At 32.4% G+C, this 17,571-nt stretch overlaps 1 protein-coding gene and 2 long non-coding RNA genes across 4 annotated transcripts; 2 read left to right on the forward strand and 1 right to left on the reverse strand.

Moving 5' to 3' along the window:
* Positions 1-1,893: 1,893 nt before the first annotated feature.
* LOC110735419 (patellin-6-like) lies at positions 1,894-5,264 on the reverse strand. The gene is made up of 4 exons (XM_021915615.1): positions 4,018-5,264; positions 3,790-3,914; positions 2,955-3,096; positions 1,894-2,449 (listed from the first exon to the last, which is right to left on the reverse strand). The coding sequence occupies exons 1-4, from the start codon at positions 4,744-4,746 to the stop codon at positions 2,189-2,191; spliced, it is 1,257 nt and encodes a 418-aa protein (XP_021771307.1). The 5' UTR covers positions 4,747-5,264; the 3' UTR covers positions 1,894-2,188.
* A 7,215-nt stretch (positions 5,265-12,479) lies between these two features.
* Positions 12,480-14,083, forward strand: LOC110735421. Of its 2 annotated transcripts, XR_002514107.1 has the most exons (4): positions 12,482-12,697; positions 13,648-13,751; positions 13,843-13,908; positions 13,999-14,083. It is a non-coding gene; the product is annotated as an uncharacterized LOC110735421 (long non-coding RNA). The 2 variants fall into 2 exon arrangements; XR_002514106.1 differs by having other exon boundaries at positions 12,480-12,697; positions 13,648-13,908.
* A 501-nt stretch (positions 14,084-14,584) lies between these two features.
* Positions 14,585-16,676, forward strand: LOC110735420. The gene is made up of 5 exons (XR_002514105.1): positions 14,585-14,673; positions 14,812-14,994; positions 15,585-15,671; positions 15,763-15,806; positions 16,177-16,676. It is a non-coding gene; the product is annotated as an uncharacterized LOC110735420 (long non-coding RNA).
* Positions 16,677-17,571: the final 895 nt, after the last annotated feature.

Consider the following 17,571-nt stretch of genomic DNA (forward strand, 5'->3'; position numbering starts at 1 on the left):
AACTTGATTATCTATGGTCTCGAACAAACTCGGAACTCAAATCGACCTAACCTGCATTCAATCCAACTTGACTACTTGTTGACTTGAACAAGCCAATAACCCGAATTGACTTGACTTGAACCCGACCCGAAAGCATAATGAACCCAAAATTATTCGTCTCAAACAATGCGATTGCCATAGTCTACTAGCAACCCAATTGCTCTCTTTATCTCTCTTCATAAATACTTATCCTTTGTGCACAAATTTGATTTTTTTAAGTCACTCTTGTTCGAGATGATACTGACATCAATATGAATTAGGTAACTGACCCGGACCTTTGCATTTGGATCATGACCAATACTCACCCATTGCCCATATCATCCAACTTCGCCTACCACATGGAGAGCTACTTCTGGCCACGTGAACAACCATCACCCACTTAACAAGACAGCTACGTGAAGCAACATGTGGCACCATCTTGGGAATTTCTATATATACCACAACATAAAAATGATTTTTCTTAACCTAAACACTCTTAAACCACCTTTATACTCTTATTATTCAATACAATTTTTAAAAGAGAAAATAGCGCATTTAAATTAACACAATTATTATTAAAAGGATCTTGCTAATGATGGATAAGCATTTAAAATATTGCCTAAAATGGTATTAATTTGGAAAGGCATGACAATTTCACGCGTCGATCGGTGTAATTAATGTTCATTTAAATTTAATCTTTCTACTTTTAGCTAACTTATCTAACGCCCCTGGGGCGTTCGTTAGCTTTTGTCTTATTAAAAAGGGATGCACCTAATAGAAATTGAAGTAAATTGATAATCAAATGCAGTAGAGCTGTCAAATCGGGTATTCAAGTCAGGTTCTGGTCGGGTCATGTTAGGTTTTAAGTCAAATTCAAGTCGGATCATGTTGGTTATTTTTACTTAAGTCGGGTTCATGTCGGGTTGGGTCAAGTTCGATTCGGATTATGAAAGGCTTTATATCTATTCGGTTGCAATTCGGGTTCGATTCAAGTTAATTTTGGGTCGAGTAATGTTTTGGATTCGGTTTGTGTCAAGTCGAGTTACAAACAAGTTTGCAGCAAGTAAATTTCGGTTTGAAATTTAGGTCGGGTCATTCTTAGACTCGTGTCAAATTTTACTCAGGTTGGGTAAAGTCATGTCAAGTCAGGTCAAGTTGAGTCGAGTTTTATTTTAAACTTGAGTCATGCTAAATTATTGGGTCCATGTGAGTCAAATTTTGAATAGGATATTTTTTTCGAGTCAATTTCAGATCGGATCAGTCGGGTTGATTTTGACATCTCTAGGCTCATATGAAATATGAGTAAATTTTGATTGACTAGAACACAATAACAAAACGAGAACACCTTAAGTCGGATCGAGTCAAATCAAGGTTTGATAAACTAGATCACGAATGTGGACAAATTTTGACATACTAAACCACAATTAGATCATACTAGTTCTTGGTTCAAGTCTTGTTTAGGTTATAATCGATTTCAGGTTCTAAACAAGTCGAGTACTAATCGGGTTCGGATCATATTCAAGTCGGGTCAAATTGGTTTTCGGTTAATATTAAGTTGATTACAAGTTCAGGTTCAGGTCAAACAATATCAGGTCTATTCAATTATCAATTAATTTCGAGTTTGTTCAGTTCAGGTTCCATGTCACTGTTTTGACCTATTCTTTGGGTACGGGTCGAATATAGATCATTGTCAGCTGAAGTCGATTTTTTTGGGTCGGATCAAATTTTGACAGCTCTAAATGCAGTCAATGAATAGTGGTCACTATGATAATTTTTTTTTTAGAAGAAAAATAGTGGGCACTATGATTGAAAATTTGAAACAAAGAGGTTTCATAATTTCACACATAAAGCTCAAGCAAGATCCCAGACACGCAATTAGAAGCCAAGGATTGTCGATTTCCAAAAAATCAACTCCCCAAAAATGATAATACAAGCATCTAGATTAATACACCTCTAGTATACAGTTACACTAAGTTAAAACTATAATAATACTACCACTTTATAGCATTAATATAAATTCATACTCTCATAGGCATAGCCATACAAAAACAACATTAGTTAATTTATATAAGCAGTACTTCTATTAGTTAATAACCTCAAACAAACAAAACAACTCCACCAAAACCTAAATATTCTAGGACACTTGGGTTATTTTACACAAGGGATCACACTAGGCTAGTGTAGATTTGCGGACGACATAGCGATAGGCAGCAACCTTCCTCTTCCGTGATGTGGTGTTGTCCACAGACAACACAAGTTTCCCGGCCTCTTTTGCCAAGAACGAGTTGTGGATGGCATCGTCTGAGGGGTTGAGTTTCTTCGGCTTCTCCACTGCAAGGGTGTAGCCATCTTGGGCATTCGGGATGAACTCCGCACTATACTCCAAGTCCCAACCTCCAACGACCAAGTCCCATGTAATTGTTGCACCCGCCTATTACAAAAGCAACAATTAATGCGTCTTCATTATAACTAAACTGTTGACATTGATCTTAAGCATCATAAAGACAAGTAGGACACACCATTAATCCTTTGTCAATCTGATTTCATAAATTCATTCACATGCCTTAATGTTAGCTCTAAATTTGATTCAAACTTGAGCAGAATTAACCCCACCATTCAGGAATTTCCGACAAAAAATCAGCAAAATATCCAACAATTCTAGTCCTTGAATCATACTCAATAATGCAATATGCCAATTGTGCATGTTAAAATAGTTCCTAAAATTTGAATTGTTGGTCTTGTTGAAGGTATTTACAATCAAAAGTAGTTAATTTACAATCGAATGTTTTTCACCTCACAATTTGTTTAGCTTATTTTTGGTGCAAATTTAATTTCTATTTAATGCTTCCCTCAATTTGTGAGGCACAACAATGCATTGGACACCAAATCATAAACAGAAAAAACTGTATACTTGCTAGACAAAGAGGAAAACTAACCTCAATGCCCTCAATCTGAATATTAACCTTTTCACCCCCTTTGACGGTGAACTCGGAGGCCGGTTTCGCCGGGCCATTCTGGAGATCGCCAGGTCGACTCAGTCCTCCATACTGAACCGGTACATCCTCTGGCCTTATGAACCTATATAGACAAGTAGATCAAACCCAATTATCAGCTTTAGCTTGAATACGACTTATAAGCATTTCCAAAATTAATACTGTATAGAGTAATGCTACATGTCTAACTATATATATCCATTGATAGTATTAAGTTTAATCGTTATACAACCTCTATTTCATATTATATTGATGTTATCATCATTAGCACGCGTGTAAAACTAAAGTGTTAACATCATTGCGAAACGGAGGTAGTAGATAGTATAATTCTTTACATAAAGATAATATCAACAGTACTAATGATTTAAGATACTCTTTTTGAAATTAAAGAAATATCAATAGAATAATTTAGTACACTTGCATTGCATATTCAAAAATTCAAAAGTGAAGTGAGAAAAAGACAACACAAGAAAGCAAACACAGGGAAACATGATCACAGGAAATGAGATTACCCTTTCCAAATATTATCAAAAAAAGACAAAGAAAAGAAACAAAGAAGTTTTAAGTTCAGGCTACATGAAAAAAGTAAGCAAAAATTCAGATGAAATGTCCTTTTTGCCACACAAAACCCTATCAAACACCCTCTAATCACAGTACCACACATTAAACAAAATTAAACACACCTAAATGGGCATTTTTATAAAAATAAATATGCATTTAATATCAAATTAATAATTAAATCAAGGGAATTAATTAAAATTTTAATTAATAAGCTTACTTGTAGAGTGTTTCAGCAACATTGCCTTCCTTAGCAATCACAAACTTGCTCTTAGTTCTTTGAGTTAAAAATGGGCTGAACATTGAGTACAACAAGCTAAAATACCATGGCACATTGATGAAAATCTACACACAAAAAAAAAAAAAAAAAACACAATTGTTAGAAACAACACAAAAAAAAAACCCGAAACACGGAAAATCAAATCTCGTCTACATCATTGTCCTTTACCTTGCGCGCAACCATTTCAGGATAATTATCTTGAAAAAGAGAGAGAATCTGATTAGAAGCAACCCTAAGTTCTCTTTTAGGCATATCTTTTAAATCAGTAACTTGAATAATAGAATTAACACCACCAGGTTTAAAATGAAGTAATTTAATCCCTCTTTCAAGAACTTGAACTCTCCATCTCAAAAATTTCTCAAGTTTTTCATCATCCCCAAAAATTCTTTCATACATTTCTTTATCTTTAAACACACCATAAGCATTGTAACAAACAGGGTGACCTTCTCTATCAAATCCATGCATATAAGCAACTAATCCTTCTAATTCCTTGAACCCTAATTCTTCTTCAACTACAACATCTGCTTTAAACTCTTTTCGCCATTGCAGCGATTTCTCGAGCATTGAATACGCTTCGTTTACCTTGAAGTCCCTCGCTCGGAGGAACTTAAGGAGGATAACATCCGCTTTCTCGTCTTCCGCGAGAAGAGGAATGTTCCACATTGATGGGTTTTGATTGGATTGTGAAGATGAAAGCTTGGATTTGAGCTCATTGAGAGATTTCTTCTCAGAAGGTTTGAGATTAGAGAGGAAATAAGTGTCTTCTTTGAAAGAAGGAGAACGAAGAGTTGTTGCTTCCATTAAAGAGGAGATTAAGTTTCTTTTTGTTGGGAGTTTTTGTGGGTTTGGTGATGGGGTTGAAATGGGTAGTTGAGTTTTTGGTGAAGATGCTTCCATTTTTGCTCTGTTTTACTCTGTTTTTGCTCTGTTTTTTTTGGGGGATTTTTGGGAAGAAATTTGTGGGTTTTTTAGAGAGAGAAAGAAGGAATGTGGGAATGGAGGAGAGATAGTGAGAAAAGGAGATTTTATGGGTATTTGTTTGACATTTTTGGTAGTGCAGAAGAAAGAAAGGAAAAAACAGGGGAAAACAGAGAGACTGAAAAAGAAGGTTATAAGAGAGAGAAAGAAGAGGATAAATAATTGAAGTGGGGGTGAGTGTGTTTTGTTTTTTCAACTGGAAAAGCTGGCAAAGAAGGGGTGAGGTTTGAGGGTTAATTTGAATTAAGTGAAAAAAAAGTTGAAGGTGGGGGAGTTTGTTTGAGTTTATCAAGGTTGAAAATTTGAACGAGGCTACATCAAAATTGAAGTGACATGAGGGGGTAATCTGAATTTACCACAAGTAGAAGCTGTTGAGGAGTAATTTTGGGAAAAGGGTTTAACTTTTTTTATAGAACTATTTTTGGATTTACTATTATGGCTAATTTGACTTCATACAAGCCACAAGGTATATCTTCAATTCTTCATTGTTTGTTTTCAAATTAAAGTCTCATTTCACTAAAACATAAATAAAAAATTTATCCTTAAATTTACGAGGAAAATGTCAACACTTTGTGTTGCCATAGGTGAATGCGACATAAGTGAAAGCAATTTTGTTAGGCATGAAGATGACTATGGCAATGCAAAAGATGTAATTGTTGAATGTAATGAGATGGTTTCAGCACAACTAAGTTTGATTGTGTAATACCTTTGATTCGATCTAAGTTTTCACGTTTTTATAGAGGTCGAGCTAATGACTCAAGCTATCTTTAATTTAGTTAAGCTTGTTTATGTTCAAGCTAGCAACTTGAGCATTCAACATGTGTGGGTAAGAGGTTTGTTTAAGTGTGGTAGACAATGTAATAGCTTACGATTTTTGCTTGGTTTTTAAGGAGTAATAAGTAACAATTAGTGGTAATGGTCAAATCCCTAAAAAAAAGATTCAAAGCACAAAAGAAAATAATACTAACACGTCTTCTGTTAGAGTAAAAGTTACAAATAAGTATTACAGTATCTCTTTTTTACATATGAAAATTTGTCATAATATTTGACAATTTTTCATAGGAAAATGATAAACATGAAGCTAAAAAAGAAATATTGATGATAGATTAACATTAATAACACTTATCTATGCATAATTTTGTCATGAATTTCCAACTTGATTCCATTTTAGAAAATATTTGATGTTTATAGCCCTAAGGGCTATATGTATCATTACTCTTTTTTATATATTTCCTACCTAAGCTATTTTTTTTTCTTTTGCTATGTGATATTTGAGATTTTAAACTATTATAAGGAAATAATTATACGTTCCTTTTGACAAGTTTTCAAGCCTTGTCCTTTTTTCAAGGAATGTCAACATAAGTCTTAAATGTGATATTTGGGGTTAGAATGAGTAAAACTCATACTTATTGTTTGTTTAAGAAAAAAACTAATTTTTAAACTCATACCTCAAACCTAAGGAGGGAGATGGGTATGGCTTATACCACACCTCTAGGTGTCAAATAAAAGGAATTTAATATTCCTAAACAACAACCAAACTCAAGATATTAACAAGTTTCAATACCAAACTAATTTAGTCTTATTTTTTATTCTAAACTCATACCACTTTGTGCAAATGCTCCCCCTAAAAATGCTAGAATTTCTTATTAAATCTGGTTTAAAAAGGGAAATTACTAAACTAGTATGCTAAAATCTGTCCTCTAGCTTTTCTCCCTATAAGCTATAACTTTATTTATATGTATGTCATTTCTCTATATAATAAACAAGTATTACGAACCACTATTAAAGACACGGACTCGACGTCAGTTAGTGCATCACATGTTGAATACGAATTAGACACATCTACACTCTGGACATGGGTATATATGTTTCTGAGACATAGAGTCAAGTGTTTGGTTTATTTCAGTTAAAGAGGACACATGCCAAAAAAGCGATAGAATTAAACAGATACATATAAGACAAATCTAGTGGCCTGTAACTTCAATGTATTAGCTATTTACTTCAAATCATATTATAAACACTACTAACTAATTGTCTTGAGACAATCTAGTGTTATGTGACCTCCCTCGCCTTTTTTTGGCATAAAGTCTATTCATTCTGCTATCAAATGTATCAATGTTGCTTAACTTTCGATGGAACATTTCACATTTAACTATTCACATGCTCTGCACATATTATGTAAAGTCTTTAACGAGAAGAATACTCCTTTTAGCAAGTGCATACAATAAGAAACTTCACATTACTTGAGACCTAAAGTTAACAAGGTAGAGATCACTAGCCAACTACTCCCAAGTCACCAAACCACGTAAAGCATGGTGGTCACCTAGCTTAAAATCACTTCCATCTCACTGCAACACTGCATACATTAGTGCGACTACATGATGCCGTAACAATTGGAGCAACTATAATGTCAATAATAATATACAAGTATTTTATCTTATAAAAACAAAAACATTTATAGAATCATACTCGTAAAAAAGATGTAAGCAAAGGAAGTGTTCGGCAATAAAGAGTAGAGTGTGAATAAGGTTAAATAATTGGAAAGAAAGCGTGAGAGCGGCGAAGGCGACACGGGTGTTGTCATGTGTGGGAGAAGTTGGGCTTACATTAGTTAATGTTTGACATCCAAACTTGCCTTTTTTTTTCTTTTTTGTGGGGTTGTACACACAGGATTTTCTCTTGCCTGTGAGCTTGGAATTAGATAGTGGATTTTTATTTTATTTTTTTATTATTTTTTTTATTTTTTTTTTAACCTTTAAAAGTGATAGAATATAAAATATATTCTTGGACATTAACCATCAACTTAAACTTTTGGTTGAGTATGTCCACTAACATGGTATCAGAACTATCGTGACATGAAGGTCATGAGTTTGAATTTCATGCACCCCCAAGCTCATGCTGCATCCACACTTCTAGCCCAAACGGACTCTCTTGTTAGAGCAACTCCAATTGCAAGTTAATTGTCAAATTAGCTTGCCATGTCACCTAAGATTGCAAAGCTATTGTTCCTTCTAGCTAATTCATACCAGAATGATTAGGCTAATTAACATTTAGATTTTAGCTTTATTTTTTAAAGAATTAGTATTTTATTAGAGACAATTAATTTCTAAGCTAATTAGCTTAGGTAAGCTAATTTGTTTGTCATTAGCTTGACCAAGCTAATTATTAAATATACTCTAATGGTTGGTCTATTAGCTTAAAAATTATTAAAATTACAAGCTAGTCCCTAAAAGCAACCATTGGAGTTGCTCTTAATTAAATTTAATTGTAGTTTAGCTCATCATTTAAAAAAAAAAAAAAAAAAAAAAAAACTTTATAATTAATGTAACTATGAAGTAATTAGACCTTTTTAAGAGGACAAACATTTTTGTATTATTCTCCAAATAAATGTGGAGTATCTAGTTATCTATCACCTTCAAAGTACACCACATGTCATTATATAACCTTCAAAGTCTTCACGAACTCTTCAAATTACCCTTACTCAGTTCAGCCATTGTTTATTTACTCACCATAAAGTATCTCATTATTTATTACCTATTTTAGGTCATGAGAAACTCACCTTTATCTACTGCTATATTTCATTTACCCTTATTCTCCTTTTCCTTGTTTTTCATGATCGAATTATTAATACTTCTTAATCAGATCAAATCAAGGGCTGAAGTTTGGAATGACGCTTCTTTGTTTACTTTACTAGATTAGTCCCGTGCATTGTACGAGTTTCTTTGAAATATAGAGTATATATTTTTATGTATTCTTATGTATAAGAAAAAATATTGAGACATAACCATTAGTTGTAAATGCTAATTTTATAAAATTAATTTTGAAGAAGAACAAAATCGAATATGAAAATTTAAGCATATTGATAAAAGCTAGATTTTTAATGTACGATTTTTATTAAGAAAATAAAAAATGATTTTAAACTTGTAATATATAAAAGAAAATAGAAAAAAATATATACATCAAAGTATTTTGTTGATGAAACATAAGGAAAAGATATATTAGATACCAATAGTTGGTGATAGAAGAAAAATAAATAAATTAAAGAGTATAGATAAATTGAGAGGTGGAGAAATTAATTTTGAAATTTGAAACCATAGAAAATATAATGACGTCAGATTTTTCTTTAGGGCAGGAAAATTTTTCTTATAAAAAGCTGTCATATGGACAATATAATGTCAGCGATTGTTCCTTTAGTTTATTTATAGATAAATAGGACCTGTTTGGCATTAACTTTTAAGGTAGCTGTTAACTTTAAGATCTAGTCAAAACACTACCTTAAAATAATATTAGTGTTTGCCTATTTGGTGAAGTAGTGTTTTTAAGTAACTATTAGAGGTAGAGGTAGCTTTTAAATAGCTGTTGTTGAAAGGTATAAAAGATAGCTTTTGAAAATGTAAAGTACCACTCAACCTTTTTTTTTATTATTTTTTTTTTCTAATGAACTTTTTTTTTTCTTTTTGACTCAGTATTATTTGTTTCGGTCAACCATAATATCAGATTTTTCTATTCCATATCTTTTTTTTCCAAGAGTATTTTTTTCTATCTTATTTTTTAAATTGATTATTTATTAGCAATGTATATTATACTATATATTTAAAATTATCAAACATATTATACATAACACATCACACTACTACTACTACTACTACTACTACTACTACTACTACTAATAATAATAATAATAATAATAATAATAATAATAATAATAATAATAACAACTGTTTTTTTATAGTTTCAATTGCTGCTTTTACTGAACACTCATAATATGAACCTCTACCTTCACAGCTGACCTCAAACAGCTACTACTTGACAGCTAACAACTACCTCTACAGCTCACGACTAATCAAAAGCTAATAGCCAATAGATACAGCTAGTTTTTCTGAACATACTCGTAGTGTTACTCAAAAACTTGATAAGACTAGATCATTACAAGGCTTAGTATATAACCATCATGAAATGCAAACATTTGCAACAAAATATACGGTTGTACTGTGATGATTTGTGTCTTAAAACAAAATATTTTGGTATTGCAACCGCTACTTGTCAAACACTCATACTATCAGGCGTTACTTTGACAGCTAACCTCTACCCACTACTAATTAACCACTACTAGCTACCTTAACAGCTACCCGGTACTCGACCGCTAAAAGTTATATATCCGCTATCGCTACTTTTGCCAGACAGGACCTATATGGAGTACATTTTTTTTATTCTTCCACTTATCCCACTACCTCTATATTTTATTAATTTCTCCAATTTTTCCTAAAATTCCGTACATGGAGAAATGAAGCAAATATTTTAAAATAGAGAGAGTATGGAGTACTTCGTAAGCATTTGTATCATACATTCATACTACTACGGGCTTGTTCTGATTTACGTTAAACAACTTAAGTGAACGGATTGGAACTGAACTGAACTAAATAGAGTTAAAATGAATTTTTTATAAGATAAGAAAATTAGAAACTAAAGTGAACTAAAATGAATTGAAATCCCTACCTTATAAAAAGTGGGAGAATACTCTTATGAATAGTGCATGGACGTTTATATCCCTAAAAATATTCTTTTACATATTTACCCCCATTGAATTCAATAGTTTAAAAATTATCTCTTGAATTACGAAAATTGATTAATTATTTGTGTTTATTTCAATATTTAAAGAATTTTTTTAGAATCTTCAATTACTATGCAAATAGATATATAAAATACTGTGCAAATATGCATAAGACATAAAGATCACCAATGATAATTCTCCTTAAAGGATTAGCCTTACGCGCGCCATTCCTAATTAAGCTAAAAAGAACAAATCCCTCATATTATGGTGGGAGAAGTTTACTAAACAATTTCACACTAGGAGCCTAAACCCAAAGGGTTTTGAAATGCCAAGGACGAGAAGGCAAGACGAAATCCATGGGGCCCAATAATCTTCACCAATGGAGAAAAAAGCCTGCTTTGTTATAAGCCTTTGTTTTTGAAAAAGAAAGGTGCCAAGATATTAGACATACCATAATTATATGGTTAAATCTTTTACTCCGTAATTTCATTCATATTATAGATAGACATGAGTCCAAGAGTAGGGTCATCCTTGCTCTTTAATTAGAGAATTTTTAGGGATCTTAAATTACTAATTCATAATTATGCTTCTTTAAATATGGTTACTTATGATTTGGGGATGACCCATGTTTAATCATTATACCCACTAATCCTCACGATTATGGCCTTAATTACTCATGTTAGTTCTGCATTGGTTTAAGGCGACAACCAAGAATCATTCAAGTTTCAAAGTTATATTTTATGACCTTTGTTTTCATTTTTTTTGTACTTAAAAGAGTACTTAGTAATCTTTCCTATTTTTAATTAGATTATTTAGAAATGTACATGCACAAATTGATGATTTACTAATATATGTAGTCTTAAAAATTGCATATAAGATTCTAGAAGTATGAATATTAATTATTTATAAAGCTTTAATTGATCTTGAGTATTTGATTATATTATATCTGTTTTTAAAAATGAAAACTAAGAAAGTGTTCTCTTTCTGTTATAGATTGACAAAATATTAAGTGTCTAAGTCTCTAAGAGCAACTCCAATGGTTGTAGCTAGAAACTTCTTGCAATTTCAATAATCCATAACTACTAGCTTGACCATTGGAGCTAGAAAACTCAATTAGTTTGGCTAAGCAAATTAAGCTAATTTGCTTGGGAATTAAACTTGCCAAAATGAAAATGCACATTGCACCAATTAAGCTATTTCCATTAATTTTCTATCCAACAACTACTACTAAGCTACTAGCTAGCCATTGGAGCAAAAAGTAACTAAAATGATAATTAGGGCATGTTCTCATACGTTTAATTTCAGTTCAGTTCAGTTCGGGGTTCAGTTCATTTCAGTTCAGTTCAGCTTAGCTCAGTTCAGTTCAGCTCCTAATTTCCTTCTCTTATAAAATATTCCATTCATTTCAGTTCAGTTCATCTCCTAATTTCCTTCTCTTATAAAATATTCCGTTCATTTTAGTTCAATTCAGTCAATGAGAACAGGGTCTTAGTTTAAAAGTTTATATGGCATGACAAGCTAATTGTCAAATTAGCTTATCATTGAAGTTGCTCTAATATATCTAAGCATTCATGCACAACTCAATATCATCTTTTAAATTCGTATTTCATATTTCTTACCAAATTTGCTCTATTTAAACTTATAAAAACTCCCTTGAAAGAGTTTATTTCAATGGGACGTATATATGAATATGTTTGTGCTAGCAAATTAAGTAACTAAACTAGTTAGTAAATTAAAAGTCAAGCACTCCCTCTAACTCTTAGGGTTTAGGACAATACAATGTATACTAATCTAAAGAAGTTTATAAGAACATCTATGCGTCTATTAAAATAATGTATAAATGAGAAGGTTCGAACACTTAATCTCTTAGAAGAAAAGTTTTGTATAACCATCTAAGCCAATTGTTAATAATTATGCTTTAACATTGCATAGTAAATAATGTTATCTATAGACCTTACAAAATATGCAAAAGAAAATACTGTTCTTATGAACAGTTCTTTGTGGTGCTATTACAAAGACACCCTTACATTTAATGAGTTGCCGGATTTGCCCTTGCTTAGCTTTGTACATTTGCTTGCCATGGAGGATACAACTGTTCTTTAGGCCTTCCTTTGACTGCCAGCTAAGGTTGGTTGATGCTTGGCTGCTATTTCTCATTTCCTCGACTCTCCTTTCACCGACTTCCTTCGCTCTCTCTCAGAAACCTAGAGAGAGAAATCTTCGACACCAGTGATCGGTGCTCTCAGATTATTAATCGAAATTCAGCAATCACCGATCATCCATTCGATGATGATTATGGGGCTTCGGTTCTTCTTTGGGGTAAGATCTTTATCCTTTTTATAAGCATCTAATATCAATTTGACAATCTAGGGTATAGCTATAATTTTATAGAAGTCCACTAATCCTTTTTTGGTAATTCTTCTTAATTAATAATCTGAATTTCGATTGAAAAATCAAAGGTAATTCTTCTTAATTAATTTTCTAAATTTTGATTAAAAAATCGAACTATTTCTTGATGAAGAAGCGGTGATTTCGTTCTTTTGATTTTGATTAAAAAATCGAACTATTACCAAGCTGCTCAGGTTTGTGTGTTTTTTTTTAATTTTTTTTTGTTTGTTTTTTTCCTGGTTTTTAGGGTTTAGATGTTCAATTTTGCGGAGATCTGTCTAAATAAAAGATTTAATTCGATTTGTATTTGTTATTTTGAATTTATTCTCTGATTTTGCTGCTCTATATGGAAGAATAACGTACATGTATGTAGTGTTTCCATTAGGTAGGTGAGTTTGCTTGCGTATGAATTTAGCGGATAAGCCCCCTTTTGATAGAGCTTTTGTGAGTGTTGATCAAGGTTCTTTCACTTCTTTGGGACAATCTTTTAAATAAAACGGATGTTCAGTAAATTATTGAACATCCGTTATAAAGTGACAATAAAATGTGCAAAAGTTACATTAAAACGCACAAAAGTTACCCTGACATATATAAAAGTTATTTATGATTCATTGATAAATTTGACAAAAGTGACACTAAATTTGACAAAAGTGACACTAAATCTGACAAAAGTGTACCCGATGTACAGTAAATTACTGAAAACCGGGTGTATACAAAAGTTTTCCTTTCTTTGGTGCAAGTGTACTTTTGAAATCATTGTTTGAACAAAAATGTTTTATTAGCAAATTTGTTTTAAGTGATTGTTTAAATTCAACCAGTTCAAGATTTTTGGTTCTGTTGACAGTTTTCTCACTAGCTGATATTGGTTCTATTTGTAACAGCTACCACAGCTCGTTGCTGAAAATGTTCTGGCTTTCAATGAGGGTTTCTGGATTCGGCTTGCTGCCAGAACTGATACCTGCAAATCAGAGGATGATAAAGCATGGTTTCTTCACTATTATCATTATTTTTCCGTTGAATACTAAGTTGTGGATTCTTATTTCCATGAAAAATGACCCGGATTTGTTGGCATGCAGAAAGATTATGAAGAATTGGCAGCAACGCTAATGAGTACAGTAGACCGTCTTGTTCACAAAACCAATGTATGTCTTGTTTTAATTGGGATAACCTTCCATTCAATCCAGTCACCTTGTTCAGTGCTTGATCTTATGTTCTTAATTCTTTTTGTGAAGGAAAAAATTGAGTCAGCTACCGTTGTTTTAAAATCAATCCTCAAACATGTGCCCTGAAGCTCTCAGTCTGATGGAACAGGCATGTCCATCTTCTTGTATACTAATTATTTTTTGTTATTTTGACACTGTGGTTATTGATATAGTATGTCTGTTGCATGTATTTTAAAACTTAGTTGCTTATCATATTAAGTGTAACTGAACTTAATTGACCTTTTGTTCTCATTGTTTCTCAATTTGTCCCATTTTTTTGTAACTTTGTTGTATAACTTTTTTACTATTACTGTAATTGAGCTTGGTGTAGCAAAAAATTGACTTGGTTGGTTTCAGAAAGTTATGATCTTGGGTTTTATTTGATTCGCATTCGCCGAATTCAGATGCATATGTATCTGTTAAGTGCTCTATGTCCATCTACATGGAAATGGGTTTGCTATGTAAACACATTATTGATGACATGTTGCAAACATACAATGAAATGGGTTTGTAAAGTCTATAAGATTATAATATTTCAGTTCATTATCCAATTCGATCAAGGGTATTATTTGAGTCATAAGGCAATTTGCACATTCTAACTTGAGCCTGGTCTGCTTAACAGGAAGGTAGTTTATAAGAACCTATTGTGGACTGTGGTTAGTAGAGAAATGGAGGATGTTGTGGAGCAACAGAATCCATCACTAGGTAATTTATGATATATTTTTTCTATAAATCGCCTATCTCTAAAATTGGAAATTAGATTCTATATTCACTCAACCAAATACCGCAAATCATACTCCTGTATACCTTTTATAAATCTCACATTGCTATACTCCTTTGAAGGTGAAGAAGGAGAGAGTGATATAGTAACTGAACAGGCTACCTTTGTCCATGGAGCACCTCATCAAGATGATAATGGCCCCCCTAAAGTAGATGCTGAAGTTGAGCTTCTTCATGAGAAAGTTACCAAGCAAATAATCAAAGAAGGTCACGGTGAAAAACCATCCAAATATTCCACATGCTTTGGTAAGTATAATTGGCCTCCATCTTAGTCTCTTAGATGTTCCCCACTGAAAATTCAAATTGTTGCGATTTTTGTACACTTGGTTACTATTGACTACAAAAAAAATTTCCTTTTCTTTCACTGCCTTGTCACTACGTGTGTCATATAACTAATTGAAATTTCACCAAAATTGGCTGATATTGCAAAATTGCAATAACATACAAATACATTATGTACATATATATATATATATATATATATATAGCTATTGAGATTGTAGGTAACTTGAAAATTTCTTGTTTTTTTGACGATTTTAAGGGTTATTATTATTATTTTTTAATTTTATTTCATTGTGCCTGCAATTTAGAAGAGGTGACACTGTTACAAAAAAGCACAAGGTGAGGTGTTTCCTAGAGTACTTGCATGTCAGTTTGGCTGCTATTTTTTTCTCCTATGCTACAGCATCGTCTAGCTCACTGCTGTTTTTAATCATGGTCATCCTCTTACATTTTGCATATTGCTTTTTAGACATCTTTTATTACCATGAGCATCATGATACTTTGGCTATTGTTCTCTTCAACTAATGATGTAGTCTTATTTGACTTGTATACAGGTTGAGTATGATGATGGAGATGAGGAGGTTTTAAATCTGAGAACTGAACAATGGGAAATCCTAGGCGATGAAATTCCAACTGATATCGTAGGTGTTCTCCCCCATTCCCTTTGACATCTCTCTATTTCATTACAAATCATTGTACTAAAGTCCTGACAATAATTAATTTATTACCCAGGACATATTCGTTGATAAGAAATCTCCTCAACCACGCTCAACTACGTAAGCATTCCTTCTGACTGCTGAGGAGTTAAAAGCTTTCCATTCTGACTATTCTTTATTACTTTGGTGCACTGTAATTAAGCATACATGATGCTTATCTTGTAGCATAGATTGACTGCATAGTTTCACTCATAAGTGTCTAATGAGCTCAGTAAAACACGAAGCTATTGTTGTGAACCTTTTGATTCTGTGATGTAAATTTCCCTAATATTTCGTCTTATGTCCTATTGAATCATAGTTGTTTGGGGTTATGTCATGTAATTTGTTGCATGCTAGACTTGATAAATTATGCTTATAATTTCAATATAGTAACCTACAGAATTATTCTTCTGTTTAGTATATATTATTCACCTGTATGTGATGCAATCAGGCCAAAACGAGAAGGGTCAACAGTGTGTGAGAAGGAAACCTCTCAGACCAACACTAGGAATAGGGAGATAATGCCCGAGCCTGAGGCTGAAGTTGATGATGGAAGCCATCAAGTTGCCGAGGTTGTGGAGAAAGTGAAGACACCGGAGGGTTTGAGTGAGATGAAAAGACCAAGATTATCGGATGGACAGAAGTCATGACTAAATTTTTGTTGTTCAAATCTTCTTCCTGCTGTGAATTAGTGGAGGAATTTAAGGTAGATTCAAAAGAAAACAATTTTGTACCAGATTGCTAATGTAATATATATGGTGTAATGATTTTGTAAGCTAGAGAATGTTCCAGGGGTTTAGTTAGGATTAGATGGATTTACCCGAGTATGTTCAGGTTTTGATGGGGCATCTTCTTGCAAAAGGGCAACTGTAATTAATTTATCAGCCCAAAGGCTCAATTTTGTACACATCAAACTAGATACTTAAAATATCTCGTTATTTTCAGTATTGATTGTTGTGGTTCCTTGATCGTGTGCTTGATATAGCTTGATTTGATTCTTGTCAAACTAAGTTAATATGTTCTTTTGGATACATGAACAATCTAAGAGTATGATCAATTTGTTTTGTTCTGGATAATTTGGAGTGGAAGTTGTTGCATGTCAAATTGTTAGCTGGTTGTACATTAAGCTTTTTTTTTTTTTTTTTTTTCAATAACTGTACATTAAGCTTTTAAAGGTGAAAACATCCTATTTTCTGGGTTATTAAAGAGGAGTATTGTAAGATAGGTGATTTTTAAACGCATCACTTTTACTTATATTGCCCTAAATAACACTAGCCTCTTTACTCAAAAGGCAGAGCATTATGCAAATTTGCGCTTGAACTCCACAATTTTATTTATCCGTTATGTGATTGTCAAACTACTTTATATGCTTTGGATATAGGAAGAAGTCCAATCAATTTCTTAATGTGTTTCACTTTGGAGATTGTATGCATATGATATCAGATACAGAGAGAGAGAGGAAATGAAAAAAGTAAGAAGAGATACTTTTTAGGTGTAATTAAGGAGATGAAAATAGGTTTTACAAACTTTCAAAACTACTCAAAATTATAAAACATAAATAAAAGAAATTGGAAGTTAAAGGGATAGAGAAACAGAGTGACCAAGAAAGAGGGAATAGAAATCGACAATTAGAATTGGACAATTTTCAAATCTTTCACTAAATGATATTCGTTAACAAATGTGGTTTTGTGATAATTATGAAAATATTAACTAATTTGTAGCACTTTTAGAATAAAACTTTTAACCTTATTGTAGAATTGTGCTAGATTCACCGGTAAATGTATTTTTGAATGTTTAATTAACCATAGTAATAGATAGATTTTAAGAGATAAAATGAAAGAAGGAT

This window comes from Chenopodium quinoa, unplaced genomic scaffold, assembly GCF_001683475.1.
Source record: "Chenopodium quinoa cultivar QQ74 unplaced genomic scaffold, ASM168347v1, whole genome shotgun sequence".
Lineage (NCBI taxonomy): Eukaryota > Viridiplantae > Streptophyta > Magnoliopsida > Caryophyllales > Amaranthaceae > Chenopodium > Chenopodium quinoa.

Excerpts from the sequence above, each read along its gene's own strand:
- LOC110735419 (XM_021915615.1), bottom strand. The coding sequence starts at position 4,746 with ATGGAAGCATCTTCACCAAAAACTCAACTACCCATTTCAACCCCATCA. Across the intron at positions 3,097-3,789 it reads GTTGCTGAAACACTCTACAA|GTTCATAAGGCCAGAGGATG; the intron begins GTAAGCTTATTA and ends TTGTCTATATAG. Across the intron at positions 2,450-2,954 it reads TTCAGATTGAGGGCATTGAG|GCGGGTGCAACAATTACATG; the intron begins GTTAGTTTTCCT and ends CTTTTGTAATAG.